General features: G+C 34.5%; 1 protein-coding gene across 12 annotated transcripts in view; it reads left to right on the top strand.

Annotated features, from left to right (window-relative positions):
* Positions 1-12220, top strand: part of ZFC3H1 (zinc finger C3H1-type containing) — a 41732-nt gene that overhangs the window by 15858 nt on the left and 13654 nt on the right. For all 12 annotated transcript variants that reach the window (XR_010999101.1, XR_010999104.1, XR_010999103.1 and 9 more), the window contains exons 10-23: positions 847-984; positions 1390-1508; positions 1846-1992; positions 2921-3095; positions 3308-3439; positions 4122-4670; positions 4754-4863; positions 6085-6216; positions 7063-7184; positions 7723-7824; positions 8178-8294; positions 9185-9368; positions 11100-11286; positions 11695-11886. Coding sequence is in view for 6 of the 12 variants with exons in the window: in XM_068190219.1 (XP_068046320.1) it covers positions 847-984; positions 1390-1508; positions 1846-1992; positions 2921-3095; positions 3308-3439; positions 4122-4670; positions 4754-4863; positions 6085-6216; positions 7063-7184; positions 7723-7824; positions 8178-8294; positions 9185-9368; positions 11100-11286; positions 11695-11886 (2406 nt within the window). In the remaining 6 variants the exon portion in view is untranslated. The remainder of the gene's footprint in view (positions 1-846; positions 985-1389; positions 1509-1845; positions 1993-2920; positions 3096-3307; positions 3440-4121; positions 4671-4753; positions 4864-6084; positions 6217-7062; positions 7185-7722; positions 7825-8177; positions 8295-9184; positions 9369-11099; positions 11287-11694; positions 11887-12220) is intronic.

Genomic DNA, 12220 nt, shown 5'->3' with positions numbered 1-12220 from the left:
AAAATGTGTTTTTTTGATGGGGTTAATGCTTTAAAAGACACAGCTTTGACAAGGTTCTGTTCTGAGGTAAAGGGTAACATATAGCTATAGTTGTTCAGATCTACAGTGGGAGATCAGAAGAGCAGTCCTGGAAATGTGATGTAAGTTCCTTTTTTTCTAAGCTGTAACTCCAGAGCTTTTGAGGTTAATCTAGGTTGTCTGCCTGTTAGTGTTTTTCTTTGTGCTGGAATTGGCAGTCACCTGATCTTCAGTGAGCTTTTTAAATTTGTGTTGGCAAAAGGTGATTAATCATGATTTCATCTATTCATTATATTCTGTTGGTGTTCTACCAATTAAACTGCCTGAGCAGCTCACTGTAAGATCAGCTAAGTACAACTGTGGGACAAGAGACATTGCAACTGTGTAGCAGAAAGATGAGGGAGTTTTGGCATGTCTGCCACACCAATTCTAATGTAGATTTGCTTGGCTGTTACCTCTGTTACTTAAAAAAAATCCTTGCAGATGACAGATGATAATTTAAATTGCGATTAAATTAATTAAATAAGTATAGGAGTTAGATGTTTGAGATTTGTATGCTATGACCATGAACCAAGAAATGTGCTGCAGATACTTGGGAGTAGGTTGGTAACGTTGGAGTATCTTTCATGTTACAATATCAAGACTATGTAATATTACTGTCTTGTGGAGGTGTACAAATGCTTATTTTTTCCTTACAATGTGGGATTGGTGTGTATGGTAACAAAAGGAGTTAACCTTCTTTTTCTCTTCTTGTAAGTATGTCCTCTGTTACACCTATGTCTCTAACTTTGTCTTCTTACTGTAAAACTTTTTACATTCTTATCCCAGCTTCCAAAACACAAGTCTGTTGTGGTTACATTAAATGACTCAGATGACAGTGAGTCTGATGGAGAGCCCTCTAACTCAACTAGCAGTGTGTTTGGAGGACTAGAATCTATGATAAAAGAAGCAAGGAGAAATGTTGAGGTAAATGCTGTCAAAATTTTAATAATTTTAATGATTTTTTGTTATATATGGAATTTAAATGTTAGAATTCAGTCAGGAAATACTGAATTGCATCAGAAGCGGGTAAGAGTGAGTATGTTAGTCCTGTCTGGAGAACTATATTGTAACTTGGATTGCACAAGCTAATGATTTTTTTGTTGTTGTTGTTGAAGATGGCATTCTGAAGATAGAACTTGGAATATATTTTGGTTTGATTTTTTTTCAATTAAAATTCAATGCATTGTTAGGCAAAAACATAGTGGCTTAAAAGATCTTACTGGCCTTGAACAGCTTTAAGTTAGTGCTGAAAATCCTCTTATAAATGCTACTTGATAGCTGTATTTTAAACTAGTGTGACTGGTGCTGATTTGAGTCTAATTGTAACAGGCATCAAAAATCAAAGCCCCTCCAAAATCAGAAAAAGAGAATGATCCAATGAGAACTCCAGAGGCTCTGCCAGAAGATAAGAAAATAGAATACAGGCTTCTAAAAGAAGAGATTGCCAGGTAACCTTAGTTTAATTATTAACATAAAATGTGTTTTATTTGTAGCCCTTTACTAACTAGTCTACTTTTGTAACCTGAAGGAAGATCTGAGTTTAAAAACCTTGCCATCAACTTCAGATTTTTCCCCCCGTGCAGTTTTTTGGTAAGATGGCATAGAGGTCTAAAGAAAATCCTGGGATTTGAACTCACTTAGAGTAACTGATTGCGGAAGGTACTTTTTCTTTTAACTTGAAATCTTGTCCTGCTGCTCTTTTCAAAGATCTAAAAACTCTTGTGAGTACACATGAAAATGAATGTTGAAGCTACTGAAGAGCTTTGCTTTTAACATTTGTTTCAGTCGTGAGAAACAGCGCTTAATTAAGTCTGATCCAGTGAAGAACAATTTGTCCCCTGCAAATTCTGATGGTGAAGTTGATGGAATTGGGAGAATAGCAGTAGTGACCAAACAAGTCACAGAAGCAGAAGCAAAGCTGAAGAAAAACAGGTATGTATTTCACTGTCCTAAGTCCTACATTTTGCTTAACGGGATGAAGAATAAATATTTTCAAATGTGTAGCGTTTAAAGAACAACAAACTATTTTTCCTGTTGTCTTGAACTATTGAGCCTTCATTTCTATTACTGTGCAAAAGGAATTGTGTTGTAGTGCCAGTGTGGTGTTTGATAACTTTTAAGTGTGATTTGTCATACTAAGTGTCTTCAGCTGTATTTATGTTCAGTGACGAGAATATACTTGCACCACCTAATAGGGCTTTTCTCTTGTGCCATGCTTCTTCCATGTTTCTCAACCTAATTTCAAATTACGAAGTAATTGGAAGTACAAGTGCTTTGCATCCTCTTCTCAGCTTCTTTTGCCACTTGATTATTTCTGTATGGTCTTGTGAACAAACTGGGTTGTGGTCAGTCATCAACTGACAAACAATCTTCTGTCCTCTCTTTATCCACACCCATCTACCTAAGTGTTTATCTTGCTTTGATGCATAGCTTTTTGTAATTTGTCTACTCTGTTGTTGTGGCATAATATTATGGCTTGTAATCTGGTAGTGTGTGTATGTGCCCTAAGATGGAACTAGGCTGTTACTTAACAGAAAGCAAGAATGTTTTTATTTTGGTTGTCATATTAAAAGCAGTCTTAAGGATAGAGCATTTGCTTGCCTTCCGCTGTCCTTGTAACTAGAATGTTTTTTTCCTGCATTATACTTACATGCTGAACTTGGGATGCTGAAATGTGCTGTATATATTGACAATATTTACTGTCTTATGGATGCTAGGACTATCTGGAGAGGCTTAATTTGTAGTCTTTTTGTAAGTGAGGAGAGCTGTGTTCTTAAATAACTGGGGTTTTGGAGGAGCAGCGGTTGCTCTAAGCAATTTACCTTTGGAACAAATTGTGTACATTCCTTTTCTATTTCAGAATGCTGTTGATAAAGGATGAGTCTGTCTTGAAAAATTTATTGCAACAGCAGGCCAAGAAGAGAGAGAATGTTCGAATTGCTGAAAATAAAATTAACAAACTGGCTGAACAGCTACAAGCAACAGAGAAGATCTTGAATGCTAACAAAGCATTTCTCAAGAGGCTTCAGGAACATGTAATTGGCACTCTGAAATGTTTGTTTCCTAGAGCTGGAAATCTTGAAGTGAGATGCCTGATTTTTGGAGGCAGTAGGCTTTTCTTTGAGTTACTTACTAATTCCCGTCTAGTTATATCTCATTTATTCCATGTAAATATATTTTATTTTCTGGTCATATTTGTAAATTTGCATCTTGCTGTAGGATTTAGTTTTTATTTTTATTTTTTCAGATACATAAAGTCCAACAACGCGTTACAGTAAAAAAAGCTCTGGCATTAAAATACGGAGAAGAACTTGCTCGAGCAAAAGCAGTAGCAAGTAAGGAAATTGGGAAACGAAAGCTAGAGCAGGATCATCTTGGTGTAAGTCAACATGCTTTTAAACTAAATTACTTGGAAAAGAGTATCAATTTTAATTAACAAGGTTCAAGTGGAATTTCAGGAAGATATTACAGAAACAATGTAGGGAATATTCCTATTGGTTTTGTTCATTTTTGAGCATTCAAAAAAAAGGCATTAATGATTTGAGGAAGAAGACTCTAAAACCTACATTTTTATGCTAGAGGAATGGCATTCATAATAAGAGGAGCCATATGGCTGTGAAAAAAGCAAATACTTTACTGTATGTAGACATCAATGATTTTGTTAAACTGTCGAGCTAAGTTGCTTCAGAGTGGATCTGATACTGTTTGAAAAACAAAATATACGAAAACAAGGCTAAAATATTTTTCTAAATTTTAGTCCTCCTACTCCCAACATCATTCTGTGTACTTGTTATATAGCTCAACTTTTAATTGGGGACAGAACTTCTGTTGAAGCCCTCCCTGTACATGATGTGGAGTAATTTTTATTGCAAAACCTGCAAATCTGCCACTTGAATTGTGACAAACTTTTCTTGTTTTTCTGCTGTTTGTTTAAATCTTCGGGCAAGAGTTTAAAATACATTTTTATAAACTCTGAATTAAATATTTTGCCTATGTTTTTTCATGCTGTTGATAGATCAGTAGATGTGAAAATTGAAATAACGATTTTTTTTTCTTTTTAGCCAAGCAAAATGTTGAAATTGGATACCTCCCCTGCATCAAGTCCAAAAAAGCCTTCAGCAGAATTGATTGCACTAGAGAAAAAACGACTGCAGCAACTAGAGTATGAATATGCTCTAAAGATTCAGAAGTTGAAGGAGGCCCGTGCACTTCAAACCAAGGAACAATCAAATACTACACCTCATGTCGAAGAGGAATCTGAATTTGCATTACCTCAGCCATCACTTCATGATCTTACACAGGACAAATTGACTTTGGACAGTGAAGAAAATTACTTTGATGATGAAGTCTTGTCTAATTCAAATAGAGAACGAAGGAGATCTTTCAGAGAATCTAATTCTTTTACTAAGCCAAATCTTAAACACATGGACACTCCAAAACAAGAAACTATAAACAAACTTTCTAAAAAGGCCTCCGAGGAGCCTGAGCTGTTCCTTGGGTTGAATATTGATGAACTGAAAAAACTTTATGCTAAAGCTGACAGCTTGAAAGAACTGCTAATGAAAAGTACTGTCTTTATTGTGCCTAAGGAAGATATCTTGTGTGGTCAGGTAAATGTTTTACAATTAAACGTGAAGCTTGTTGTTACTAGGTGGTATCATAACTGCTATATATCTGTTTATCTGTTTCCTAGGAAATTTCAGTGGACATGGATTTTTTTACATCACAAAGTAAACAAGCTGAAGTGAAACCATTTCCATTTGGACCGTATCGTAGTCCTCTTCTACTGTTTAAATCCTACAGGTATGAAGACTGTTGCAGCTCTAACTTACGCTTGTGTTCTTGTTCATATGTTCTTCAGTGCTCTTCCTTGATACCCAGGCTTGTACAGAAAGACAAGTCCTATTGAGAAACTTGACTATCCCTAAACAATATTGCATGGTTTAGGGAATCTAATGATTTTATTCAGTATTTATTTCTGCTATACACATGTCCTTTGGTTTTGTGCAATATGCTGCTTTTACATTGTATTCCACATTGTTTGATACAACTAAACTAAAAAAGTGGTTAAGTGGATTTTTATATCTAGTATGAAGCAATGTAAATCCAAGAAGCATATTTCAGTTATGCAGTCTTTGAACTTGGCTAGGATTTACATAATCTGAGTCAAAATTGGCTCAATCATCTATTTTTGGATTCCTCCTCAGTGGAAAGAGGCATAATCACAGTGATTCATCTTGACTTGACAGTAATATCTGCAAGTGTAATCAATTTGGCACATCTGTCTTTTTACTAAAGAGAACTTTGTTCCTACACATCAAATTTTAGACAACAAAAGTTGAATTTAAACAGGAGAAATTGTGTCCTGCCATGTGCTTCAGGTTCTTTATTGCTATGGACTTAAGTAGTAGAAGATGGAGGATGCTGTCTTTTACAGGAGTATTCACTTTAACTTGTAGGTTATGATGTCAGTTCCTGAAGGAACTAGAAATCCCAAAACTGATGTAGTCAAACTTCAGCTAAAGATTTAAAACTAGTGCTAGTCTGCTAGACTAAGACTAGTTTTGTTTGTTTATGCATTCTAAGGCTGATATGTTTATTTTTTTCCTTCTGTTTCTTCAAGTTGATCTTTTACAGTTCTCTGTTCGCTTCTATGTGATATTGGTTTTAATGCTGATTAGAGCATGAGATTTTCTATAAACTACTGAAATGCACTTTTAGTAGTTTGCTTTCCATACTGGGTTTTTACTACACTCCTGTTCTCATATTAATGAAGTTCTACACCTAAAGGAGATAAGAATGCTAGAGGAAAACTTAATTAGGTTGAGAAGTATTCCATTGTTCCCTTCCTCTCAATATTGTTTTTACCCTATTCTTAGCCTGTAGGTTCATGATGCTTTTGGTTAGTAGCAGGGTTTTGGAAATAATGCGATTTAATACTGAGAGTGATTTTTAATTACTTTTTTAGAAAACTGATGTCTTGGCTTGTGTACTTCATGACAATAATTTGCTGTTTCATTTTAGGTTTAGTCCTTATTTTCGTACCAAGGAAAAGCTGTACCTCAGTTCAATAACGTATAGCAATATGATTGAGCCAAAACAGTGTTTCTGCCGCTTTGATTTAACAGGCACCTGTAATGATGATGACTGTCAGTGGTAAGTTCTTCTTAATTTTCTTGGCTTAAACTAAACCTCTACTCTAGATATCTGAGTCTGAAATAAGTACAGTTTTCTTTTCTTTTAAAGATCGGGATATGTGATCCTAGGCACAAGTTCCTGACAAGGTTATTTTTAATACTCTATTACAGATATTTAGTTAGGAAAAAAACTCCTTTCAACTAAGCCATGAAGAAAGAGGAGGCCCTTAGATGTAAATTTAGAAAAATAGTATGTAATATTCAATGTTTTTCTAGTAATTCAAATGGATCTGGCTATATACAACTTCAGCATAACTTCAACTTGTAGAACCTTACATAGTGGTTGACACTGTTAAGCACACTTGGTATGAGAAGTGTATACCAAATAAATGGTTAAGTGAAAAACCAATAATATTGTAGTGTAATTCTAGTTTCCTGGAAAAATACTAGCTAGGATTTTTCTTTAAAGGCTGGTGTTAAATTGTAGTAAAAAATAATTTGTTTACCAATCTTGTGCAGTATATTTAAAAGTGGGTATGAATTGTTTAAGAATGAACTCAATATGGAAACCTTACTACCGGTAAAAAGTTGTGAACTTCATTCTGGATCAGCTTTTAGATGCTGTCATCAGACCATTGTTTGACTCTTTAAGATACAAAGTGATATCTAATTCTTATAATTACATTATTTGAACTGGAAATTTTGAAGTACTGTGCTATAGCCTTAAGTTTAGAAAAAGCCCAGATACATTTAACCAACTTTCAGAGCAAACAATACTTTTTTTTTTATGCCTCACCCAAGTGTGTACTAAAACTTCCTTAATATTTTATGTTAAATGTATTAATTGCTTTTTTATTTGTTTTAGGCAGCACATGAAAGATTGCACTCTTAGCCGTAAGCAGCTCTTTCAGGATATTCTGTCTTACAATTTAGAACTGATTGGCTGTTCAGAAAAAAGCACTGATGAGGAAATCAGCACTGCCACAGGTTATTGAGTCTTTTGTCTCTTTTGTATCTAAAAATTAATTTCTGAAGGGAATGTTTTTCATTAAAAGCTCTAGGTGCACGGACTTTGATGTGAAGCAGTATATAAGATACAGCTATATGAAGCTTCTTTGCTTGTCAATTTCAATGCTTTGTAGTGGGTAGTTACCTTGGTGTCTTACAGAAAGAAATCACTAGTCTGAGGAAATTTTCGTTAAAAAAAAATATTGCTGGGATTCAGGGTGTTGGGGAGCAGTGAGCATGGAGTCTTTACCTCTCTCCTTCCTCAGTTCTTTCTGTAACTACTGGACTGACCTGTTTCAGTGAAGCTGGAATTTTATAACAATGACTTTGCCTTATAGGCAAGTTGCCAAACAGAACTTGCTTATTTTTCATTTCTTTGTGCTAGTGTGTTAAATTACCATGCCTCTTAAAGCAGTCATATTTCATAAATTTATCATAGATTGTATTAAATTGCTGTTAAGTTACTTAACTGTTTTAATCTATATGCTTACCTAAGCTGCACATATTCCTGTTTCAGAAAAATATGTTGAAAAACTTTTTGGTATAAACAGAGATCGTATGTCAGTGGATCAGATGGCTGTTCTTCTGGCCAGTAATGTCAACGAGAGTAAAAGTCACAGTAAGTAGCTTGGTAGATAAAATACAATATATATAAGTGTGTAAAAACTATATAAGTATGTTGATTATTTTGTAAACCAAGAATATATTTTAGTATAATTTATCTCAGTATTATAAATTCTGATTATGGTAAAATAAAGTCAACAGAGTTTAAGGCAATAATACAATAGTTTTGGAATTCCATTTGTAGAATTTATTTATGCACTGAAGCACAATAAATTTTAAATAAGTAGTAATGAAATTTATACGCTTCTGTTGAACTCACAGAATCTTTTTATCTAAAATCCTTATTAGGAAAAATATTTTACTCTTGAATACAAAAAAGTGAAAGAATTTTTACTACTTTGTTTATAGCACCTCCACATACAACTTGGAAAGAGAAAAGGAAATGGAGACCAAAGTACTGGAGAAAACCTCTGTTAGATAGTAGCAGCAGTGAAGAGGAACAGTTTGTTGGACCTATTAAATATGGTAATCTGGATGTGTGGCACCCTTTAAATGAGTGTTAGAGGAAAAAACCCACCCACCTCTAACACTTGTTTTTTAAAGTGCTTTTTGAGAAATCCAGTGCTTTTAATAGTTTTCTTGACTTTTTATTTCCTGTATGCAGACTTTATTTTGCATAAGTTTTTGGGTAAAAGTTGACCTACACTTCTAATTCTATTACATTTTTCCTTTAATGTGACTGGAAATTAGGGTAGAATTTCTAATTACCTGTTCTTAAAAGAAGCATAAGGAACTGTTTCCCTAGAATGTTTCAGCCTTTCCTGTATACAATTAGAACTTAAAATAAATTTTTCCTTCAACAGCCCTGCTTTCCCCTCCCCCCTCCCCCTGAACTTTAAATAGTAAAACATCAGTGGTCAGTTACCTTAAATTTGTACAGAATTTGTTTTTGGTGTGTGGTCAGGAGTTAAAAAAAAAAGCTGTGGTTGAGCAGCATTTGAGACTTGGAAGCTGCTAGAGAATCAGTAACCTGATAGCATTTCACTTGTGACTCTTGCAGGTAGGAGCTTTAGGATTTGTTAGCAAATCTCTAAAAAGGATTTTTTGAGACTTAGAATTGAGATAAATTTTTCTTTGTCAAATGTGTCTAGTTCCTAATGCTGCCTGATGAACTGCCTTCGTTGGTGTCTGTTGATCAAGGCAGCCTTTACTGTTAATTCTTTCATTCCTTCACATTGGAAATATAGGCAGTTCTCTAGAGACAATACAGTTTGAAGGGTGCTGAGACAATGCTATTTAGTTGTGATCAATGGGTATACTTGAAGTATATAAATGCCACCTGTTGTGAGAGTTACAAGTCAATACTGTTTTAAAAAGGAAATTTTCTTTTAAAAAAAATTGTATATTACTTACAGCCCATCCCACAGAACATAAAAAAAGAGTTCCAGTGCTTGATACTGTGGTGACTCCAGATGATGTTCGGTATTTTACAAGTGAGACCGATGACATTTCCAACTTGGAAGCAAGTGTCCAAGAAAACCCCTGTGATGTACAGCTTTGGATTAAACTTGCATATAAATACTTGAATCAAAATGAAAGGTATGTCTGCTACATTTGAGACCTTGCTACATTTGCCCTTGCTGCTATGATCAAGTTTCCTATTTGATGATAAAGAACTTTCTTCAACAATGCCACAAATAAATCATTACTTTTAGCAGGCTAAAAAACAGATTATATTTCCTGCTGTATTTAGTACAGTTTATGAGTAATAAATTACATTGATGGTTTATCTTTGGGTAGATTCTTTTTCAGAATGGAAGTTGATGGAAAGTAGTGTGGGAGAAGTAATTGTTCATGTTTGAAAAGTGCTCTGTGTAAGATTACAGTGGAATGTTGTACTTCCAGCAGTAAAAGTGGGCCAATGAACTCAAATCATTCTCTTCTACAGAGTGAATGGTTGGAATAATGTTTGAAATTACTTTCATCAGCCATCTTTCTTATAAGTGCAGTTCTGATAGTTGGTTTTATTGCTGTAGAAATCATCCAGTTGAGCACTTGGTTTCTTATTCTGTGATTATTTTTTTCCTTTAACTTTGGTTTCCTAAGTTTCTCTAGCTTCTCTTCCTTAAAATTATGTTGCAGGGTAACATGTTTCTATTGGCAATCAGATCATTTGAATAGGAATTCTGTCACGATGGTTTCATCCATTATGATGATTGACTTCAATTTTAATAGTGAGGTACAGTTGAGCAACTGTAGCAGGAGGCAAGGGGAATGGAGAGGAGCAGCTCTACTTTAAAAACCTTGTTTAAACGGTGGATAGTGGAAAATATAGGAAGAAATCAGTTTAACTGTATTGGTAGGTGCCTAAACAATAGAAGGGGTAAAACTGGATAGGCCAGTAATTGAAGTATTACCGCATGAGAAGAGTATGCCTTCTAAATATAAGTGTACTTGGGAAACAATCAAGAAAAGAAGAGAGAAAACCTAGTGGAAAATATGCATCCTTTTCTTAAAACAGCCACCTCTCCCATTTCTACTTCCTCAGTACTCTGAAGAAATTTGACTGTTCTAGTTAGTGAAAGTAGTGGGATTGGGAAAGCTTCAGATTTATGCATGGTTAACCGTGTTAGGATTTTTTTGAGACTTGTGTATTTCTTCTCATAAATGTCCATGCAAAATAATTTCTAAAGAGGTTTTTAGAATAAGTTGGACCTCAGAAGCATTCTATGGTTTTATGGAAGATGTATTTATGAATTAAAGCTTGGTTCTGTGGTTTGCAGTATAGCCAGTTATTTCAGCTAATCTTATATTACTTGGTGGGTATCATCTCATGATTTTTTCTTTCAAAAAAAATTACAATTTTTTTAATGTTTTAGAGTCAGAACCTGTATGATATGCTGTAATAAAGGCTTGTATTTAATGACTGTAGAAAATAAATTAAATATTTAATAAAAGTATAACTACTACACCTCTAAAATATCTACTTAATGTCTTAAGCCTGTGTGATGTAAATGCCTTTATATCCTTGCAGCTTGAGAACTTTGCTTGCAGATCAGTCTTACCAATTTTCATTTAATTTGGACTCAATTTTATTTGCAATCTTCATAAAATACTTACTTCTGTGCACTATGATAATTGTACCTTAACCTCTGAAACTTAACTTGCTGAAGCTTTGAAACCTTGATAGTAAAGGAAAATGTGTAAGAAAATATACTGTATGTGACTTCCACTCTAATTAAAAACATCTATTTTCATATTTGATACTGTGGAGGTTATAATACCAACACAGTTGATGTGAGTCCTTTTTTCAATATTTAATTTTTACAGCTCGTCATCTGAGTGTTTAGATTCTACTTTAAATGTTTTGGCTCGAGCCCTGGAGAACAACAAAGAAAATCCTGAAATTTGGTGTCACTACCTCAGACTTTTCTCAAAAAGAGGAACCAAGGAGGAGATACAGGAAATGTGTGAAACAGCAGTGGAATATGCTCCCTCTTATCAAATTTGGTGGACAGTAAGTAAAAATTTCAAAGTATAAATTAAATGTTCCTGTAAGTGTGTTTTCTCTACTCTATGAAGTCAGCATGTGTGACAGGGAAAGTGTCAAATGAAAAGCACTGTAGGTTTTTGAAAACTCAAAATTGAAAACGAAACTATTCAAATTCTTGCAGGTTATTTGTAGAAATCATCAGTTTTCCTCTGGTAGTAAAAGTTATTTAGAATCAATGTGTTGCATTGATTGCTAAACTTGGGTGTTCTTGTACATGTCGAAAGTGGTATCTTCTGAGGTTTAATATGAAAATTTGGTGTGATAAGATAGCAAAAGGCATTATTTGAAGTTTGTGATGTGTGATTTTTAAACCTTAACCTAGAAGCTTTTCTTGTATTGTGATTGTTGTTACTGTTACTTATTTCTCTCTAGTTTTTAAATTTGGAGAATTCCTTTGATGGAAAAGACTACGTATGTGGGAGGATGCTGCAGTTCCTAATGGAAGTGACAGGAGGAGGAGAAAACCCGAATCTTGTGTCCTTTCAGTTGCTAGAGACTCTCCTTTACAGGGTTCATTTAAGCCTGTTTACAGGAAGACATCAGAATGCTCTTGTTCTGCTGCAGGTAACTTCCAGGTTACCACCCCAGGAGTGTTTTCATAGCTTAACCTTTTTAATGTGTGTGACTGTGGTAGTTTGAACTTTAGTGGAACTGTGCCTTCCTTTAGGAGAATTTCTTCAACAAGTAGAGGCTTCTGCTTTCAGCTATGATGCCATTGTAAAAGCTCGGTATACCTTTGTGGGTTTTGTTGCCTGCTTTTTTTGTTTGTGTAGCAAATAGCCTAGACTACTAGGTCTCAAAATAATTCCCAGGGAGATATTTTTTTGGTTTCTTGTAAACCATAAATCAGTTTTTTGCAGTGAAAGGTCTGAAAGTATTGCCTCAGGTATTCAAAATT

This window comes from Anomalospiza imberbis, chromosome 5, assembly GCF_031753505.1.
Source record: "Anomalospiza imberbis isolate Cuckoo-Finch-1a 21T00152 chromosome 5, ASM3175350v1, whole genome shotgun sequence".
In the NCBI taxonomy this organism is placed as follows: domain Eukaryota; kingdom Metazoa; phylum Chordata; class Aves; order Passeriformes; family Viduidae; genus Anomalospiza; species Anomalospiza imberbis.
This window is presented reverse-complemented; position numbering and strand designations above follow the sequence as displayed.